General features: G+C 40.5%; 1 protein-coding gene across 1 annotated transcript in view; it reads right to left on the bottom strand.

The window, feature by feature from the left end:
• LOC5576232 overlaps positions 1-22786 on the bottom strand; it is a 52894-nt gene that overhangs the window by 5796 nt on the left and 24312 nt on the right. The window contains exons 2-5 of the mRNA XM_001655960.2: positions 14671-14884; positions 13918-14608; positions 13689-13852; positions 12021-13621 (exon numbers count right to left, since the gene is read on the bottom strand). Of these exons, the coding sequence (XP_001656010.2) occupies positions 12021-13621; positions 13689-13852; positions 13918-14608; positions 14671-14844 (2630 nt within the window). The 5' untranslated portion in view covers positions 14845-14884. The remainder of the gene's footprint in view (positions 1-12020; positions 13622-13688; positions 13853-13917; positions 14609-14670; positions 14885-22786) is intronic.

Here is a 22786-nt window from a genome sequence, read left to right as displayed (position 1 = left end):
ATCCTATGATTGCAGTGTAGATTATGGGATTCCAGTGTGGATCCTGGGTTTCAGTGTGGATGCAGGGATTCCAGTTAGGATGCTGAGGTTTTAGTGTAGATCTTGGAGTTACAGTATGAAATAAGTATTCCAATATGGGTCCTAAGATGCTAGTGTTGACCATGGAATTCCAGTGTGGATCTTAGGTTTTCAGTATGGGTCATGATAATTCAGTTTGGATTCAGGGATTCCAGTGTGGATCTTTGTATTCTAGTGTTAATCCTGGTACTGGGACTCCAGTGTGGATTCTGGGATTCCAGGTCAGATCCTGGGACTCCAGTGTAGATCCTGAGACTCAAGTTTTGGGGTCCTCTTCTGTAGCTGCTATGCGCCTCCGAGTTGGTCGACCGAGCGGTTCACGCAGATGCTGGACTGTATGACGACCGTGCTGACAGGGCGAAGGCCAGTAGTAATAGCGAGTGACTTCAATGCCTGGGCCGTGGAATGGGGAAGCCGTATCACGAACCAGCGAGGTCAAATCCTGTTAGAGGCCGTACTAGATGTAGATCTGGCTAATGTTGGTACCAAAAGTACCTTCAGCCGAAACGGAGCGGAGCCGATTATCGACGTTACTTTTTGTAGTCCTGGCCTAACGAGTAGTTCGAACTGGAGGGTAGACAATGCCTACACTCACAACGACCACCTGGCGGTTTGCTACAGTATCGACTACAACAACAGCAGGCAGCGGGTTGAGGAAGCGGCTAGGTCAAGGCCAAGCCCTCGTAGGTGGAAGACATCGTACTTCAATGACGAAGTACTTAGGGAGGCGCTCCGCCGTGAGCGTAACCTAATCGGCCTAAGCGGGGACGAACTGGTAGCGGTGCTTTCGCGTGCAAGCGATGCGACCATGCCTAGAAAAGTCCACCCTAGGAATGGGAGACCACCGACGTACTGGTGGACTCAAGCAATTGCGAACCTGCGCCGTGCCTGCCTACGGGCTAGGAGACGGATGCAGCGAGCACGTACCGAGCAGGAGCGTGAAGAACGAAGGGCGGTGTTCACCGCTGTCAAAGTCGCGCTGAAGTCCGAGATAAGGGCAAGCAAAAAGGCCTGCTTTGAGGGACTCTGTCAGAGTGCCAACGCGAATCCGTTGGGTGATGCCTACAGGATCGTTATGGCGAAGACAAGAGGTGCAATGGCTCCTACAGAGCAATCTCCAGAGATGCTGGAGGGGATCATCGAGGGGCTCTTTCCGCGCCACAACCCTAGCCCATGGCCTCCTTTCGTAGGACAGCCGGGGATTGGGGCTGGCGATGAGGATAGGGTAACCGATGAGGAACTTGTAGGGATTGCAAAATCCCTAAGTATGGGGAAAGCACCAGGTCCGGACGGAGTTCCAAACCTGGCCCTCAAAGTCGCAATCTTGGAGGCTCCCGGTATGTTCAGATCTGCTATGCAGATATGCCTGGACGAGGGAGTATTTCCAGATGTGTGGAAGAGGCAGAGCCTGGTACTATTGCCAAAGGCGGGGAAACCACCCGGTGACCCGTCGGCGTATAGACCAATATGCTTGATTGACACGGTGGGGAAGATGCTCGAGAAGATCATCCTCAACAGACTGTTGAGGTACACTGAGGGTGTAAATGGTCTCTCAAGCAACCAGTTCGGCTTCCGGAAAGGGAGGTCCACCGTAGACGCTATTCTGACGGTTAAGAAATTCGCTGAGATAGCACTCCAGCGTAAGAGGAGGGGTATTCGCTACTGCGCAGTAGTGACTCTGGATGTAAGGAACGCATTTAATAGTGCTGGTTGGGCGGCTATTGCTGATGCGCTCCTGCATCTGGGGATACCCGAGTACCTGTACAAGATTCTCGGAAGTTACTTCCAGAATCGGGTATTAGTCTATGACACGGAGGTGGGTCGGAAGTGCTTTCACATAACCTCAGGAGTCCCGCAAGGTTCCATCCTGGGTCCGGTGTTATGGAATGTCATGTACGACGAGGTGTTGAGATTAAAATTCCCGGCGGGTGTGGTCATCGTTGGCTTTGCCGACGATATTACGCTGGAGGTCTACGGTGAATCGATCGAAGAAGTGGAATTGACTGCAGCCCACTCGATCGCAATTGTGGAGGAGTGGATGAGCTGGCTCACCACAAAACTGAGGCTGTTGTTGTCAACAACCGAAAGTCGGTGCAGCGAGCAGTGATCAGTGTAGGCGACTGCACGATCACTTCGAAGCGCTCCGTCAAACACTTGGGGGTGATGATCGACGATAGCTTACCTTCGGTAGCCATGTTGATTATGCCTGCAAGAGAGCCTCCACCGCTATTGTGGCACTGTCCCGGATGATGTCCAATAGCTCTGCGGTGTACGCCAGTAAGCGTAAGCTTCTGGCCAGTGTCGCCTCGTCCATACTGAGGTATGGTGGCCCAGCTTGGAGCGCGGCTTTGAGTACCGATAGCTACCGTAGCAAGCTAGAGAGTACTTATAGGCTAATGTGCCTGAGGGTTGCGAGCGCGTACCGTGCCGTGTCACACGATGCACTCTGCGTCATCACCGGTATGGTGCCTATTGGTATCCTTATCATGGAAGACATAGAGTGCTTCGAAAGGCGCGGCACAAGAGGCATACGCAGGACTGCCAGACTGGCCTCTATGGTCAAATGGCAGCGTGCGTGGGACAGTTCCACCAAGGGAGTGTGGACTCACAGGTTGATTCCGAGGTTAGATATCTGGGTCAATAGGCGCCATGGGGAACTAACATTCCACCTGACACAGGTCCTTTCGGGCCATGGTTGCTTTAGACAGTATCTACACCGTTTCGGTCATGCGGGTTCTCCCGAATGTCCAGTTTGTGCAGGTTTAGAGGAAACGGCGGAACAGTTTTGTTCGTGTGCCCGCGTTTCCGCACAATGCGTGACCGCATGTTTGCCACATGCGGTCGGGACACGACTTCGGACAATTTGGTCCAGAGGATGTGTGGAGACGATGATGATGATGATGATGGTCCCACCACATACCCCTACAAAGGTTTGAGCGAGACGATATATCTTTAAGATAATTAATTATGATCAATGTTAACCAGATTTGCAAACAATAAACGGTCTGATTATTTCAACAGATATAAACAACATTACAAGTTCCCATACTATACAGCAAAAAAATAAAATGGTAAAAATCTGTTGGTCTCAACCACACTTTTCATAAGTTTTAATAGTGATCAAGAAAGTTCAACAAAATCCAAAACATTGCCAGAATTGATAACCCCGCCGATGATGTCAAAACTATCGGAAACATTTGCATTTTCAAGAAATTTCCGACATTCAACCAGAAAACTTACTACTAATGCATGGCATCCACCAACAGCATAAATTCTCAATTCAAATGATAAGTCATCAAACAGTCGTTTATACCTGTGTACCGCGCGCGGGACTCAAACCTCCGTAGACTACACATAAAAAGGAATAAACTATAACTACGTCAATATATAAAAAATCCATCATCATCATCGAGGCGAACATCGTAGTTTATTAGTGCCCCAAAAATTATTAAACATATTTTACAATATAGTCAATACAAAATATCCGTTAGTCAAAACTTCGTCAAGATACAATATTAGTCAAGTACAAAAAAGTTAACATGTAGCTGTTCAGAAGGCAGCTTTGACGTGTGAAATACATAGTCTCTTAAACTGTGATAGAGTTGCAGCACGTTTGATGTGTATAGGCATCGAATTGAAAACATTTATTCCTTTAAAAAACAAAGAGTTTTGTGAAGCACCGTACAAAAATTGTGGTGTTCTTAATTCAGTCGCGTTTCTAGTATTATATATATGAATGTCACTTCCTCTTTCAATTCGATCACACAAATATCGAGGCAACAAACCGTTAATTACTTTAAAAATGAACACCATCGTCAAGAATACAATTCTTTGCTTCACCGATAACCACTGAAGAGCATCTAATAAGAAAGACGAGGAAGTGAATCTGTTGCATCTCAAAATCAAACGCATTATTTTATTTTGCAAACGCTGCATTCTCGATATTTGTGTTTCATTTGCTAAAAACAAAATGGAAGCGCAAAACTCCAGATGTGGAGAGATGATTGATTTGTACAAATGTATTTTACTAGCAATCGTTAAATCGTTTTTTAATCGGCAGAGTATTCCATACTTCTTGGCTATTTTCTTGATAACATTGTCGATGTGAGCGTCAAACTTTAATCTGTCATCAATAATCACGCCAAGATATTTAATTTCGCGCACGCGATCAATTGTCTCATCATCAATTTGTATTGAGACGTCTATATTTGTTCGATTCCGCGATATCAACATAAATTTAGTTTTACTTATATTCAATTTCAACTGTTTGTACTTCAACCATCTACTCAGAGAACGTAAATCTGCATTCATATGTGCAACGGCATCATCAAGATTTTTAGCCGCAATGAATATCACGGTATCATCTGCAAAAAGATTTATGTCACAAAAACGTAAAACTCGTCGCATGTCATTTATATACATAATAAATAAAACGGGCCCTAATACACTCCCCTGTGGTACGCCAAGGCTGTTCACCACGGGGCTCGAAACAGAATCATTGAAAGCAGTCCGTTGGGTTCTATCAGTTAAATAGCTCTCAAACCATCTATATGCAGAACCCGAAAATCCAAAGCGCTTGATTGTTCTTAACAACAAGGGCCGAGAAATCGTTTCAAAAGCGCGTTTGAGATCCAAAAAAACAGCAACAATCGTATCTACGTTTTCTTTCCACTTTGCCAACACCAGGTTCAATGCGGTTTCACAAGAATGACCTTCCCGATATCCCGATTGCTCTGGTATTAGCAAATTATTACTATTTAAATATGCTAACAGCTGGCCTTTTACAACAAGTTCTAAAATTTTCTCTAATGTGTGCAACATGTTGATGGGACGAAACTCTTCGGCTTTAATCGTCCCAGCAACTTTTTGAATAGGAATCACAAGTGATTCCTTCCAAACTTGTGGCACGTGCCCAGTTTGTAACGATTCATTAATCAGGTCCAGCAGATTGTGGCCGATGACATCAAAGCAATCTTGTATTACTCTCGCATTAACGTTATCTACGCCAGCCGTTTTTCCCATAGAAAAGCAAATATTTCGTAGGTCTTCCAACGTTATTGGGTGAAAACATTCAAATGTGCAATTATTGTTAATCGGCTGTTTTATTTCGTCAGGTTCATCTACTAACTCAATGGATTGGTTAATCGATGAAACACTGTCCACAAAATACTCATTAAATTTACATGCTATTACTTGTTCTGATTCTTCTAATGTGCCATTGAAAGTTATGGACCGCGGTTTACAATTACTAGGTTTTAACAAGGATTTCAAAATTTTCCATAACTCTTTGCTGTTGTTTTGATGCTGATCAATTTTCCTCTGAATATACTCGCAACGAGTTTGTTTAACCATTTGCGAGTATTTATTACGCGCCACCTTGTACCTATTCCAATTTGTATTATTATTATTTCTACGCCATTTTTTGTACAGTTTGTCCCTATTGCGTTTACAACGCAACAAATCCAAATTGTACCAGCTGTTCGAATTTTTCAACGAAACAAATTTATGTTCGACTAATTTATTGGTACAGGTTTTTAAAACATCAGTTAGAACAGCTGACTTTTGATCTAACGAACCGTCGTTTGTATGAAAATCAACATTTCTTTCGACAAGATTTGAAACGGCATGTTTTGAATACTTTTTCCAACACTTTAATTTTACAAAGTCACTTTTATTTCTACTATTGTCATCAATATTAATAACTAATGTTTCATGGTCTGTTACTTTTAAATCAGAATTTTTAATAACACTAACGGAATCCAAATTAGTATAAACGTGATCAATCAAAGTTTGACTATGTCTGGAAATACGTGTATAAACATTTACCTTTTGTTTTAAATTAAAAAAGTCAGCTAATCGTTTCAAATGATTCGAATTCGAATTGTCACACCAATTAATATTAAAGTCACCAGCAAGAACATTTAATTTACTACAATCTACAAACGTCTCAAGCCAGTTTTCCAAAATTTCAATAAAACGCTGGTCACTTGAACTGGGAGAGTGATACAATACACCGTAATTACCCATCTTCATGCCACGATCAACTGCGATGCCCAAGAACCAATTACCTTCACAAACTTCGTTCAATTGAAGCCTGTACTGAACTGATTCTTTGACATAAATAGCAACTCCGCCAGTGTGTCTCGAATGTGATAAACATGCAGCCACATTATAACCCGGAATACTATATTGATCAAATGCATCTATGTCAACAATATGCGTTTCTGATAAAAATACTAGATATGGACGTTTTTCTTCTACAATCTGACGTAATTCAACGTAGTTTGTAGATAAACCGGCTATATTTAAATACAAGATATCGAACTGATTCACATTACTACTGGAACTTGGTTGCTATTCATTGAAATGTAGGCTGCTCTTTTTTCTTTGATACAAATTCTTAAAGACTTCACATTCATAACTGAATGCTCCGTGGTTGACGTCCAAGTTCATTTTACGTTCTTTATTCATTTTTATACAATTGATACATTTCAAAACAGTTGACGTACATTCGGATGTCTTGTGACTTTCACTGCACCTACAGCATGCATCGCAATTTTTACAATTCATGCTCATGTGCCCGAATTCTCCACATTTGAAACATCTCAAAACACTAATCTCTGGAACAACACGACACCGATCAAATTTAACATACACTTGTTGCGCCGTTAACAAACAACTATGCGTCTCTTTATCAACTTCAATAACAACATTGTACTTTTTGTACTTGAAATGTGGATTTTCATACATCCTTATTACTTTGACTTCATTTATCGCGATGTCTTCATTCTGATCTTTTAAAATCCGAATGAATTCATCGGAGGAAAACTGATCGCTCATGCCCTTCACTAAAAGTCTTGGCACCGATGAGGGAACAACAGCGTTGTAGTTTTCACCCAAATCGCTTTGAATGCCATCTTTCACAACATTAACATTGTATCCTGTTGCACACTCAGCAATAATAGAGCCATCTTTCCCGTGTCTCAAGTTACTTATTTTGTGTTTTTTCGGATCCAATTTGTTAATCAAAATTTTGCGAGTATCCTCGCTACTCTGGTTGGACTCTTTTGGCTTGATCACAATGACCGGACGAGCCTTACGAGTCACTTGCATTACATCATTCGCAGTGCTTTTCTTTTTTGTACTCTTATTCCTAATTTTAATCCCAGCATTACTCTTGACAACATCCGCGAAACTAATACTTTGAACAAAAACATCATCCGACATAGCGCAAACGTCTTCCTGAACCTTACGTTTCTTGCCTCTGGGAAGCAGGCTCGGCTCCGATGCCGTACTTGATGTACCGTCCCCCATAGAAAAATACAATTTGCCTAAGTTTCCAAACAATATGTTACATGTAATTGAAATGGTTAAAATATCACAAACAGTTGCAATAATGTCGAACATTATGAAACCTCAAACTCTCAACAATAAAAAACGTTTTGGTTGCGCAATTGCGAATAGTTACAATACGGGAATATGTCCTTACATTGTTGAATGGTATGAAGTAAAAACTCGGAGAAATAGTATCAACATAAATTCACCGTCTGTGGAATGGTAATAGCTTATATTCGTGCAACACATACACAGATGAATATTTTACAATATACTACTTTTATTTAACAATTTGGGAAACAGTTGAATGACTGGTTATACCTACACCTACACGCTAGAAAATTTACACCGTGATGAAATTCCCAGTATATTTGTAGAACTTACATATTTCAAAACAAGACAAAACAAATCTCCACAGATTCGATTGAAATACTGAAACAACGCTTCTACTCCTATATAAAAATGTAAATTTAAAAAAAATAACTGCCATGTAAAATTTTTAACATACGCTCTGTTCAATTTTTCATGCGTGTTTGTTTTCACGCTGTCTGAAAAAATAGAAAAATAAAAAACTCGCGAGCGTATGCTTTTTGCTCCTATTAGTTTGCATTCGTTTTTTTTTTTCAACCAACGTGATGTTAGAACCGAATCCGGAACTGCTGGTAAGTAAGCTGATCCCAAGTTTGATTTTTTGAATTAGCATGTAAAGTGCAACTGCTTTTTTTCTCCAGAAATGATGTGCGATGGAATCATTCAAGCAGGAACGAGTATAAATCGAAGAACCGGGACGGAATGATGGTCAACCGTGCCGATCAAGCTCGCTGTTGCTGCTTCATATTGCACCTAATCCACCCAGTGTCTAGTGTTCCTAAGATCTTAATTAGAGACGTGAAAATTCCAGTGATTACATACAAAAATTGTGTACTAATGTTTGGGAAGGATTTAGTGATGAAAATTAATCATTTTTATAAAAAACAATTCTATTTCATTATTTTTTTATAACAAATAATGAAACAAGTAGAACATGTGGACTGAATTCATTTCAAACAAGAAAAATGATTATGTATTTTTAATTGAAATGAGTTTTTCCACACGTACCTACTTGTTTCATTGCTTCTTCTTAAAAATATCCCCGTACATTGGTTAATTGTCTAAATGTAATATAACAGTTCGGCATACTAATAAAATACTATGAAGTACCATAAACCTATAATTACCCATACATTATTTGCTTTTTATAAATAAATATGGTTTAACAATTTCTTAACTAATTGCTTTACATTGAATTTGGCAAAAAATGGATGATTTACGTACCTTTTTGCAAACCATCCACGACAAATTTTGTTCGAGAAAATCGTCGTTTTTGAATGGTTACATAACTTAACCGCCTATTCCCCACATTGTTATTTGTCTATTTACCATTCAGCAAACTGTCGAAACAGTCCGTGGTAGTGTTGCTTTATTGTTATTTTTGATGTTATAGGAAACTGGCTAGATATTGTCGTTCATGGTTGTGGATAGTTTGGGGAATACTGCGAGTAAGGTTCTGGTTTATGCGGGGTGCTTATCATTCATTGCAACTAAATTATTATTCGAGTTAAATTCAAAAAATGAACATTTCATACTTTCCAACTCTTTGCTCACAGATTTTGACATTTCAAAAATTGCTTTATCCATGGTACTATTTAGACTTCTCACCAATTCCTCCATCCCGGTTTTAAACGCGTCGTTTATCTGAGCAGCAATTTGCTCCCGAACGCCACTGAACGAATCCGAAATAGAAGAAATCTTCTTCATCTCTTCTTCGAACATTCGTACGGTCGGGAGCGTTAAATTCTGCTCGCCACAACACTGGCTTGATAAACAATCACTACATTTAAATAGCAGATTTTCGTTCTCACTGACAAGCTTAGCAACAGCTTTCGTCAGTGGTGTGCACTTGTAATGGTACACACTCAAACAACCTGTACATGAGGTCGGTATTTCAGAAATTAATACCGGGGCCCCACATTGCTTGCACTCAGTCATTTTGCTTAGCACCTATACACTTCCACCAAACGAAACATGCATGCAACACTTAACACAGATGAAACAATACAGTGTACAAAAAAGTTACCAGCCTCCAGCAGCTGCTGGGGCAAAATTAAATGCAAAATTAAACGAGGACAAGCGTTAGAGACAATTTGCCTCCTACTTATCCTGTTTCAAAATACAATGTTGCTCGCGATAGAAATCGTTGTTCCGCGGCAAGTCCACTATTTCACACGTAATTTAATTTATTTATCACTGCACTGCAGAAACAAACTACACTGTTCACCATTACCATCAAGGAAGTTTGGCTGGAATGCCGTTTCATCGGCTATCACCCATATCGTCTCGGAACTACAAAAGAGGTGGCGAGTGGACTCGAAGTGTGACTAGTGCAGACGCTAAACAACAGGTGGTCCAAGGGTTCGCAGTCGGCTACGTAGGTCATACCGGTGCCCTACGGTCGAAATCGACCCTTACAGCGATTATGTGACCGAACATCCTGGTGGCGCTGCTGTCGTGGCGTCGGCCTACTGGGTTGGATACGAGCCTCTGGTTTTTCGGGGCAGATGGAGGCCCCTTCGTCAGCAATCCCAGCTGGTGCTAGCTGATAGGGCTTGACCACCTGGGAAGCTGGCAAAACGCCAGCATGCTACATTGGTGGACCCCCCTAAGCGTGTCATCGATGTTCGTTGCTGCATGGCTACGCAGCTAACCTGGAGGATGCGATGTGCAATAGCCCCTCTCCGAAGCAATGCCTTCTTGGTGGTCCCGGAGAGACGAAGGGTTTGGCGGCAATGGAAATGGTTTAGTGGGTCGGGGGTGTAGTCCTGTTTACTGCTTGTACGTAGTAAATGGTCCCCAACCCCACACTCCCGGACCTCGGTCCGGAGTCTGTTGAGCAGATTATCCCCCCATTGCTTAGAAGGAAAAAAAGTGTTGATCCTGGGACTCCAGTGTGGATCCTGAGATTCCAGTGTGAATGCTAGGCCTTCCTTAGCCGAGTGGTTAGAGTCCATGGCTACAAAGCAAAGCCATGCTGAAGGTGTCTGGGTTCGATTCCCAGTCGGTCCTGGATCTTTTCGTAATAGAAATTTCCTTGACTTCCCTGGGCATAAAGTATCATTGTACCTGCCAAACGATATACGAATGCAAAAATGGCAACTTGGCGAAGAAGCTCCCAGTTAATAACTGTGGAAGTGCTCATTGAACACTGAGCTAAGAAGCTCGTCCCAATGAGGACGTAAAAAATGCCAAGAAGAAGAAGAATGCTGGTAATCCAGGTTGGATCCAGGACTGTAAGCATTGTGGATCTTGTGATTCCAGTGTAGAACCTGAGAGCTCAGTAAGCAATTACTTTCTAGAGATTCCAGTGTGGATCTTGGAATGCCAGTGTGGATCATGCGATTTCAGTGATTGTATTGCAACGCAGATACATACTTGGTTTCCAAGCATTCTAGTATGAATGCTGATTATCAAGGGTGAGTTCCGGGATTACAGCATGGAACCTGGGAATACATTGTGCATCCTGGGACTCCAGTGTGGATTTTGGATTCCTGTGTGGATTTTGGAATTCCAATGTGGATCTCGCGATTTCAATGTGGATCCTGGGATTGGAACATGGATCCTTGGTTTCCAGTGTGAATCCTAGGACTTCAGTGTGGATATTGGGATTCCAGTTGGGATTTTGAGTTTACTTGCATATCAGTGTGGATACTGAGATTACAGTATCCTGCCCACAAACACATGTCAGTCTCATGTTCCTATTCACATGGGACAGTTATGCATTTGTGGGCAGTATAGATCCTGGTTTTCTAATGTGGATTTTGTACTTACAGTGTGGATCTGGGATTCCAGTGGGAATGTTGTGAGAATTATTTTAAAATACTATGCAAATGTTGTAGAACTACGGTGGAAATAGTGAACAAATCGGGGACCTCCGGCAATTCTGAGAGAGTTATGGGAGAGTTATGTAGCAAACAATTAGAATTTCTGGGAGAATCCTGGGAACATACTTTGGGAATCATGTGAGAATCTCATAAGAATCATGTGAGAATTCTCTGGGAACTTTGTACGAAAGTCTTAGGAATTCTGTGGAAATTGTGTAGAAATACTGCAGTAATTTTGAGATTCCTATGGGAATTTCGTGTAATATCTATGAGCCTCCTGAGGAAATTCCAATGTTAATTCTGTGGAAATCCGATTGATATTCTTTGAGAATGCTGTGGAAATCCTTTTGGATCACTATTGGAATTCTGTAGTAAATCTTCAAAAGTCCAGTGGGCATAATATGGAAGTACCATGGAAATCCTGCTGAACTCTCAGGGGTATTGTCTACGGCAAAATATGTCATTACCATGGATTGGTAAAATAACTCAACTAAAGGTAGATGGACCCATCGTCTTATACCAAATGTGTGAACTTCCACTTAACGCTTTTCCTATCAGGACATGGTTGTTATAAGCAGTACTTACATAGGTCTAGGCATGCGGACTCTTCAGCGTGCTCAAACTGTACGTTCACATGCCAACCCGTTATCTTGAATAAAGACAAAACTCAAGGAAGCATTCATAACTCACCTGAGGTTGGCTGCCTCCCGTGCCACCCAGTCGTAGTAGATGCGAGAGTTCTCCAGATAGTGCGGTGCCAGAAGAATCTCCGGAGTGTTGGCACGCTGCATCTGCCGTTTGGTGTTGTTCAGGTTGTTGATCGCCGTCGACGGAAGCACATTATTGCTGGTGCTACTGCTATTGTTGTTGTGCCCACTGCTGCTCCCCGTATTGGTGGCACTATTGTTGTTGTGCATCGTGGGCGTTGCACGACTGTCCAGCTTGCTTCGCGGTGGAGGAACCACGTTGTACGGGAATGGTAGATTTTCGGTACCAGCGTTTTCCATGCTGCTATAAGTACCGGATACCTGCCTTGGATGATTAGCATCCATGTAGAGTCGACTGTGATTATCGTATAGTACGGCACGGTTCGCTGTCGTTACATCTGCGTTACGCGGGCTGATCGACGGTGGTCGATGACCGTTGGCCGCAGCCTCGGCATACAAATTTACAAAGTTCCCCCCTCTGTAGTTTTCGGCAAACGGATTTCTTGGCACGTTGTTTGGCAGCATTTTAGTTCGCGGGTGAACTTGGCGAGTAAGTGAGTTGCTTTCCGTTGCAGAGATTTGAGAGGAAATGGGAGACATGTTCCTAATATTGGCCGTTGCTTGTTGACTTTCAGCATTTTTCATAGTTACTAATGCGGAAATGTTGATTCCGTTCAGTCCGAAGCTGTTGTAGATGGGATCGTAGTTAGAATTAAATTTATTTAAATTATTTACATCGTCTAGGTTAGCTGCCAGCAGCAGGTTGAGATCATTGAAGGACTTTTCGACGACCATTTCCGCCATATCCGGACTCGAAGGTCGCCAATCCAATGGGTCAATATCGATGTGTTTCTTGACCCGAGGAATCGGTTGCCTCGGGAGAGTGGCTTTGGCATCGTCTCCTGAACTAAGGGTGCCCGTTCCAGGTCCCCCGAGCTTGCCCTGTTTGATTTCCTCCTCGATAATCTTCAATTCCGCCAACTGCTTTTGTTTCTTCTCCTGCAATTTCTGCTGGATGTTCACTCGTGATCCCACACTGCTACCCTCATTTTCACTCGATCCTCCAGTGTGCGATCGTGGCAATGGTCTTCTCCAGAACGGTATTGCCATGGGGCCAATGGGTGTTCCTGGATCATTATTGTTGGGTTGCATGGAGAGATTCGGAGGCGGTATAAATGTGGTGGGTTTCTTCTTTTTTCTTTTGGTTGCAGCATTCACAGGATTGGAAAACCGGCAATTAAAAACACCCGGTATGGCATGAGGATACTTTTGGCTGCCACAGCCTCCCGTAAATTTACTAATCTCAACATGTTCCACGTTCTGTGGACAACGGCACGATTCAGTACAATGGCCACATTTATTGGCACCTTCTACACAAGGAGCCCGCCCACCAGCTTCATATCCCAGGCGTCTTACGTGAAAATACCGATAGTACACTATCATGAAGAACAACCCAATACTGAAGCTACTTAGCACCGATATTGGAATGGTGTACCATCCTTCGGGACGGTTATGCCATATACCAACCATCCAAAGGCAAACTAACAGGCAGTTTTCCATGAGCATCACCACGTAAAAGGTTAACTAAAATGAAAAGAAATATGAAAATCTTAGTATTCCTGCAATCCATTCCTGACCCATCAGGACCTACCATTTTTTGCCGATGCTTCACTTCTTGTAGGTTTATGTAGGCAAAGATGTAGACGAAGGCAATCAACCCTCCGAGCATGGCTTTCTTCAGTCTTGAAATTCGCTCTCCATGGAACACATTTTTTGGCGAGATGAGCCACAGGAACATCGAGAACCAATGAAGGACTAGAATAGATACATTGTTAGATGTCAGTGAACGAATTTTTGAAACATGTTCCTAAATAGCTTACTTATAACGAGGAAAACCCAATGGCTGTATACCGATGCATAGACGGTCAACGATATAACTCGCGAAATTACTGTACCAAGCCGCCAAAGAAATTGAAATATCACGCCAAGCCATGTCAGCACCAGCCGGTGCACGTTCTGAAGTCGAACGTTTTTGCTAAAGCTAGCCAAAGCCCAGCAGACACTGAACAGCGATAACGTCGCCGAAACCATGTTCAGATCGCGGAACGTTTTCTGCTGCTGCTCGGCAAGACTTGTCTGCTGTACCAATGCCGTACTGGACAGATGATGACTACTGGCCAGAGCCTTAAGCTTCAGCGTGTTTAGGTGGTTCTCGGTCTGCAAGTTGATCAACACGTACAACTGCAGCAGAAGCATCGGCGCAGCTTCGCAGAAAGCATGAACCAACCGCAGCATACACAGATCACGGACCTCGTGCTTCACGTGGCGCAGGTCTACCGGAACGAAGAGCTTTGCATACCGCCACAAGACTCCTAGTTGGGTGGCGTGTAGCGCTAGTACGGCATAGCGACTGTATTTCGTCGCTTTAGTGACCGGCATTATCGGCGGCTTCTTTTTCTTCTTCTCTAAACTATTCTCAGAATTATCGGGACCATCCGTAGGAGGTCCCGTGGTGGCTACTGTAGAACCTCTCAGTTTTCGCTTATTCAAATACCATCGTACGGAAACAATCTGCAAAAGAAAACGAAGGAGTTATTTAGTTGACCAACGAATTTCAATATCAGAATCCAAACCTGGGATATAACGAGGGAAAAGCTAACGATAACGATAACGGCCGCAAAGTGGGCAAACTTCTGCCTCTCGTACAGGGCGTAGCCGAGCACGACGTCGAACACCACATCGCAGAAATAGCCTGCCAGCGAGATCACGTTGAACAGCACATCACAGAGTGGGAGGAATTCCGCCATGTTTTTACAGCTTTTCGCTTCTTGGTGGCGGCCTCAGGTGCTGAAAAGGAAATAAAAAATATAGAAGTTGTCAGTTACTGTATGCATTTTTCAATTATTTTCTTAAGGAATTTCCCCAGAAATTATTTAATTTATTTTGTTCAAAGATTCAGACATCACTCCGAAGATTTCCTCAGGTTAGGATATATGATAGATTTCCTTATTTGACTTTATTTGAGAGATTTGCAGTTCGAGGCTAGCTCATCTCTTGCTTCAGGAGTTCGTTTAGTGATTATTTCCCATAATTTTCCTAAGCAATCAAACAATTAAAAATCTCAAGAACAAAACCTTAATTTTGCCTAATACAAGCACAGAAACTAACTCAGAGATCATCAGGAATTTCTTTAAAGATTGTTTTCAGATATTTTTAAAGAAAGCTCTAAGTTCTGCAGGATTTCGTCGGTGAATCTTCTATCGATTTTCCTAGAACATCCTCCAAGACTTCCGTTTAGAATTTCTTAAAAAAAATCAACCAGAAATTCCTCCAAAGATGGACCTTTCTTAGCCGAGTGGTTAGAGTCCGCGGCTACAAAGCAAAGGTAAAGGTGTCTGGGTTCGATTTCCGTTCGGTCCAGGGTCTTTTCGTAATGAAAATTTCCTTGGCTTCCTGACTTCATCGTACCTGTCACACGATATACGAATGCGATAATGGCAGCTTTGGCAAAGAAAGCTCTGAGTTAATAACTGTGGAAGTGCTCATAAGATCACTAAGCCGAGAAGCCAGCTCTGTCCCAGTGAGGACCTTAATGTCAAGAAGAAGAAGTGGCCTCTAAAGATTTCTAAAAAATTGTCCTTCGGAATTTCTTTAAGATTTTAACTAGGAACTTCTTTAAGGATAACTCCAGGAATTACTCTAAGAATTCTCAAAAAAAGTCTTCAAAGATTTGTCCAAGTATTCTTCTAGGAATTTTTCCAGGCATTCCTCCATGAAAATGCAAATGCATTTTTTTTTCTGAAATTTGAGAAAGTTTAAAAAAAAATCGTGAGAAATACCTCACAAAGCAAATTTTAAAGTAACCTCTGATGAAACTTGTGTAAATTTTTAAATTCACCCTTGATGAATAAGGATTACTAGAAAAACTCAAAGAACCTTGAGAAAATTTTAGGATTTTTTGAGAAATGTTTGGAAGAACTGCAGCTATAGTTAGAGAAATTCCTAGAAAAATTAAGAGAAACTCAATGATGAAGACAGGGTCAAATTTGGGGAACTTTTTGAAACATTCTTGATAGATTTTCTCGAACAAACCCTCGAGGATTTTTTGGAGAAAGTCTTTGGAGTTACCGTAGATTAAATGACGTAAAAATTCTTGTCGGGTTTCTTGAAAAAAAAAATCCTTGTACATTTTTTTTCAAAAATTCTGGAAATTACATTTGCGGATTTTCTTGGAAAAAATCTATTAAAAGACCTCCTAGAGTATCAATTGGAAAATCGTTTGGAAAGTTAGTGGTAAAATATCTGGAAATCCTAAGATAGTGTTTGTTAGGTATTAAAATAGTGTTTAGAAAAAAATCCAAGTAATCCTTAAGCAAATTACTGGAGATAGTAAATTTCTCAAGATATTCTTTGAAAAATCGCTGGGAGAATTGGTAGAGGAATCTCTAGAAGAATTTCTGCAAAGATCCTTGTAGGAGTCCCTGAAAGCATTCCAGTTGAAATATCTGGAAAAACCACTAGGATAATTCCTGAAGCTTCTCCTCGAGAAATATGAGATTACATTTTTGAAGAATTAGTTGAAAAGTCTCGAAACAGTCTATGAAGGTTTCTCTGGAGCCTGCATAATTTTGCATCAGAATTCACTGCAAACAAGATATGAAAAAAAAACTTTAGAGAGCATTTTGATTGAAAAAAAAGTAAAAACTTTAGAGACTTTTCATAAAAATAGAGACATTTTAAAAACTTGCATTAAAATAGTAACCAAGTCTCTAAAAAGAAACATTAGGGCTTGATAATTGGGCTTATTCTACGAGTGGCGTGAGGTGAGAATTGTCGGTCTCGTACAGCGAGGTGACAATACTCAACTCGAGTAAAGGGACTCTCCATTTGATTTACACGGCGAGTCACTTCACTCGAGTCGAGAATTGTCACCTCGCTATACGAGACCGACAATACTCGCGTGAGGTGTAGAATAACCTCAAATGTTTCGACATTTTAAAATGAAAGTTGTTCGAATTCCAGATTACTTTCCCAAAATCAGTTTTCAAGTTTTGCTAATTTCGAATAATTTTAAATATTTTTCATAAAATTCAATCATGTCTTGGGAATTTGATAAAATTTCATACCCTAAGAGATCCTCATTGAACAAGCAAAACATTTTAGGGGGTTTTGAGATGAAAATCTTTTGTCATGAACATATTCTACCATAAATTACTGCCTCAAAGAAATTTCCCTGATTGTTATGGAAATTCCTTGAGAATCTAAGTTTTTGTCCAGGTTTGATAAAATACTTTGATTATTCCAGATTTTTTCAGGTAGTGTCTACTAGTGTGTCAAGAAATTCACCAAAAATACCTACAATCAAATATCTAAGAATATCTACAGATGTTAACCTGAAGTTTTTTTTCTGGAATTTCACTAGCAATTTTCTTAGTAATTATCAGGATTTTTTTGGAGATTCTTTGCAAGAACTTCTTTATAAGTTCCTCCTATTTTTTTCCAAGAGTAGTGCTTATTATTCCATTTTGAGCGTTACGTAATTATTGGACACTGTCTTACTTAAGAAATTATTACAGAAATTCTTCCTTCATAAATGCTTTCGAGAGTTTAAAAAGCTCATCCAGCATTTTTTTCCTAGATTTTTTTTTTTTTAAATACTGAAAAGAAAAATTGCTTCGAGTGGTGCTCAAAGAACATATCTAGTGACTCTTCAATAGATTCCTCTTGGAGCTTTTGCATGGATTCCCTTAAGGATTATTTGAGAAAATCTATTAGGAATTACATTAATTTATTTATATAATTAGAGTAATTTCCACATCCAACAAATCTCCCAGGGATCCATGTCACTCCTCAAGACTAAGTTTTCTGAAATATCTCCAGTGTGACCAAAAATGCTTAAAATTGCTTAGTTCATAATATCTTGAAGATTGATGTGCCTGTGATTGAAGCGTAACTGGTTACGCTTACTGGTATCTTTCTCAGATGTTCCAAGTGCTCGGAACTGTACGGTACTGCACTGGTTTTGAGCATGAGCATGATTGACCGCCCGCAGTTGCTACTCCGTTATTGCAAGAACAGTGGTACTTACACAGGGAACCAACAGACGCTACACAGGATCAGTAGCATCTTCAATGTGTAAGTACTGGCGCTCTCATTATTATAACAAACAACACCGGCTGCGTCCGAATGCAGGTTAATTTGCGAATGGGAAACTGTACTGTACTGCACTAGTTTTCCATTTGAAAAATAGAATGTAATGTTTTAATCGGTAGTATTTCTTTAAACTTTTCAGAAACAATGGAGTTATGGTTTTTGTTCTTACATAAATGTTGTTATTTGTCAGTCTGACCAACAGCGAAAGAAAAATCTATTTTACTTTCGAATTGCTGTCTTTATTAACGAGATTATTCGGGATCAATGGCTTTACCTCCTTTTCAAAGGAAGTTGTCACTGTGACCATAAGATCATAAATGACTATTTTGGGGATGGGATTAGATCCCAGTTCCTTGGCGTGAGAGATTTGTGATCTATTCACTACACCAAGTCTGTCCCCTTGATACTACTTTGTTCTTTACATCATGGTTGGTTTTCTAACATCTATTGCGCTTAAAATTTAGGGTAATACTTTCAGCATATAATCGCATTTTACTGCCGAATTTTAGAAGATTTGGTTGTCAGGGGGACCGTGATGAAAAGAATAAAGCTTTCAAAAATACGTAAGTTCCTCTATTACGTAGTATCACAGGTTCGTATTATGCATCACAAATACGAATTCCGCTACATGCATCACAAGTTCATCGAAAACATGTTTCAATGCTCGAATAAGTTTCAACAAAATATTTGCTTAGTACAGTGGTTGCGCTATTGCGTGATTACGGGTCATTTTCATTCTAAATTTAATGTGAAACAGAATAATCAATATTCATGACAATTCCTTATATGCAGTGTGGTAATGAAAGCAGTGTAGTTCTTGCACATATTCAATACACGGCTCGAGCACATATTCGTGCAACTTGCAAGAGAATGTTTTTTGCTCGAAATAAATGTGTTTGATTGGATATGATTTCACTATGGAATAGATGAAAAATATATTCTTATAAGGCAAAGAACTACTTGAACAATTCCATTATTTACTTTCGCTTGGCATGGGGGCTTTTCTTGGTCAAATCATCGTACCGTCATAGCAATAAGGAGCGCTTCAATATGATACTATGTGGCCAAATTTGAGCTCGGTAGCTTTCAAAAACCTACTGGTAAAGTGAATCAAAAGTGCTAAGAATACAATCAGGCTTCCTATTATTTTTGGAATAATTTTCATTCAAAATATCGGACGCACATTAGAGACAAAAAAATAACATCTTTGCCATCTACACTTTTGAAATCTACACGGATAAAAAATCTGATTCCCACACCATGATTTACAAGTCTTATGTGGTTCCTGGAGTCATAATCATAATTCTTCATAAACGCAACATCCAGAGCGACAACACAAAGCGGTGCACTTTGCTTCAACTCATTCGCATCGATCACCCATTATTCATCACGATAGATGAGTACTGCGGTAAAGTACGTGGTTCTCAATCTAAAGGTTCTTGGTTCGAATCCTTGCTCTTCCAAATGTTTTTTTTTGTTTTCATTTTATCGGGTTGACTGACAGAAATATAAATAGATCCGAAATGGATGCGCAAATCATGATTTTCGAGCATTCGATGCATGATTTCGGGCACTCAGCTGCAACTTGTGTCGCATTACGACAATCTGACTCATGATATCGTGAGTCCAAATCATGGTGTATTTTCATAAGATGAAAACACACTGGAATCATGATATCCGGGTGCATAATCATGATTTTGGATTCTGATTTCTACCCGTGTCGTACTTTTGTGGGCATATGCTACATTAGAGTGATGCAAATTTTGAAATGTTGGCTCCCCTATGCTTAAACGATTTAAATTATGGTAAATAGCATCTTCCCAAAGTTTGAAATGATTCGGAAGAAATTTGACTGCGCACAAGCCATTTGAAGTTTATATGGGGATTATTATGGAAAACGCCAACTTTTTGTGTTCAGGCATCTATCTCTTCGACACAATATTTTATGGAAAAGTGAACAACCTCTGCTCATGTCCTCAAATCCTTTCAGCTACAACTTCGCTGAAGACCACATTTTGACTTAACTTAAAGATAAATTGCTATTCTTAATCATAAACTGGGTTTGCATTTTGCATGCTTAACCAACTGCTCGGCAGGCAACAGTGGTGCTCCTGGTGGGTAGAATAGATCAAAGTAATCCAAGCTACTATGTTCTACAGCAAAACAGCAGTGTTGCTCTGAAAGTAATTGAATGATCATCTCAGCATGATTTAGACTTTGTTATCACTAATAACAAATTATCCTTACGTCCCATCAAAATGTGGTCTTCGGCAAAGTTGTAGCTGGGATGATTTCACAAGAGTAGAGTTTGTTCACTTTTCCATAAATTATTATTAAGAGCAGTTAGAGGACTGAACACAAAAGGTTTGTCTTTTCCATTAATTTCCATAGAAACTTCAAATGACCTTTCCAAATTTCTTCCAAATCACTTCAAATTTTGGGAGAATGATTTTCATCATAATTGACACCGTTTAAGCATAGGGAAGCAAAAACATCGAAATTTGCATCAGTCTAATGCTACATATTGTTAAAACGGTATACACATTATCATCTTTGCTCAAATCGCCGTCGATTTAACCTCTGTCAGCGTTTCCTACGAGGCCATAAATATTTGATTTGACGCTATCCATCACAAAAGAATGTAGACTCCAACGCCAACGACAACATCATCATTACAAGAAGTTTTTGTTTCTCGTTCGCAAACGACGCGTACGCGACATGACACCTTGCATTATATCGGGCGGAGACTTCAACGAAGGCAAACGACAAACCCGGGTTGCTATGATACATTATAGCCACGCTACAAAGTCGAAAGGGATTCCTCGCTCGAGCATTGACGAAATGTCTCACAGCCCCTTGGCTTCAGTCTGTCTGCTTGTTGAGGAATGGCGATGTTTGGCTCGACATTTGCATTCCTCATATTGAATGCAAATGCGTGCTTATTACGAGACAGAGTGCAAAGAGAAAAGAAGTTATCGTGGGAAAACAAAAGTGTCCAATGCATTGCAATGTGTTGTAAGAGGTGTTGGATGATAACCGTACAGAATCTATGGACCAACTCAGATTTAATTTTATTTTGAAAATTTTATATATTCAACGGAGTAAATTGAACTTAGATAACTTTCAAATTACAATTGCCAATGGGGCTCTGCACAAAAATCAAAACCAGTAAACGTCAAAATCCGATGCACAATTTAAACTGTACAGAGCCCAATACTACTATTTTGCTCGAAGTAAGAGGGAGCATGGAGAAGAAAGCAATGAATACTAGATGGATACGTACTGTTGACTCTTACTTCAACCAAAAGCTCGACCAAATATTAAGATTTATCCAAATTAGAATCTCCACCAACCAAGCCTGATTGTCAGCAAAAACATTATATGTAAACTTAGTGTTAGTAAAAGGACTAAACGTAAGTCGCAACAATTTTCCAAGCATGAAATTAACACCTATGGGAAACTAGGGGCAGAGCTGGGAAAAGTTCTGAAATTCACACTACAGTAGGCAAGCGTAGCAAATCACAGTCAGCGGAGCCAGTGAAACTCACGTGTATCGCTGCTGTAGGCAAAATGCATTAAAAATAGCAAAACACCCGTTGCTAAGGGCAACCCAAAACTACTGTAGAAAAATGTTCTATTTCTCGCTGCAGTTTCCGCATTTACAGCCGTCAATGACACTACTGAATTAGAAAATTCATGTACCCAACATAGGCTACTTGACTAGATTCACAATGTTGAACTACTGTATTAGAAGGGCCATGTGATTTTCGCAAAAACTCAAGCCTACTACTATTACCATTCCCAGCTCTGAACAGGGGTTCCCATAACAATACATAGGGGAAGACGGGGTAAGAGCGCCCGCCGGGGTAAGACGGACCACCTTCAGTTTGGCATGAAAATGGCAATTTTCTTAAAAGTTTACCAAGCACTTTCCATAATAACAAGATTTTTGACATTCCGGAGCATTTTGGGTGATATTTACATCAAATTTTTCATTACAAATGTCAAAAACAAAGTTTCTGCTCGTCGATATTGAATTTGATCTAAATTTAACAGATGCTCACTTAAGGATTTCGGAAGGGATTTTTTTGGAAAAACATAACAAATTACCTGTCCATGCTTGAACAGAAGTGTAAAATATGTTTTGGTGAAGTGAAATATGAATTGTAAATATTAAGCTTTGAAATAAGGCCATAGTTGTGAAAATTGCGCAAGCGGGGTAAAACCGACCACTGTTGACGGGGTAGGACCGCCACCCCAAATTTATACCTGTTAAAACTTAAACTCAGTTTTGGTTTGGTTTGTAGATAAAAATTCTTTATTTCGTCTGTTAGGTCATTATTGGTAGTCAATGTTCGATAGCGATGTAAATAATCCAATGTTTATAATTCAATATGATTCACATGATAATCCAATAGCATTACTCGCAACACTGAATTCAAGTGAGAATATTTATGAACCTATCTGCAGCAGAACATTTATAGCGCCCGCATACAACCTCGTATGCAAGTTCCCGTTGGATCTCGTTTGGGCATTATTGGAATAACATGACATACGTCATCAATCCTTCAATTCTGGATTGTTATTATTTTGATC

The sequence above is a fragment of the Aedes aegypti genome, chromosome 3, assembly GCF_002204515.2.
Source record: "Aedes aegypti strain LVP_AGWG chromosome 3, AaegL5.0 Primary Assembly, whole genome shotgun sequence".
NCBI classification, from domain to species: Eukaryota; Metazoa; Arthropoda; class Insecta; order Diptera; family Culicidae; genus Aedes; species Aedes aegypti.
Note: the sequence above shows the minus strand (reverse complement) of the source record. Positions and strands in the feature narration are given on the sequence as shown.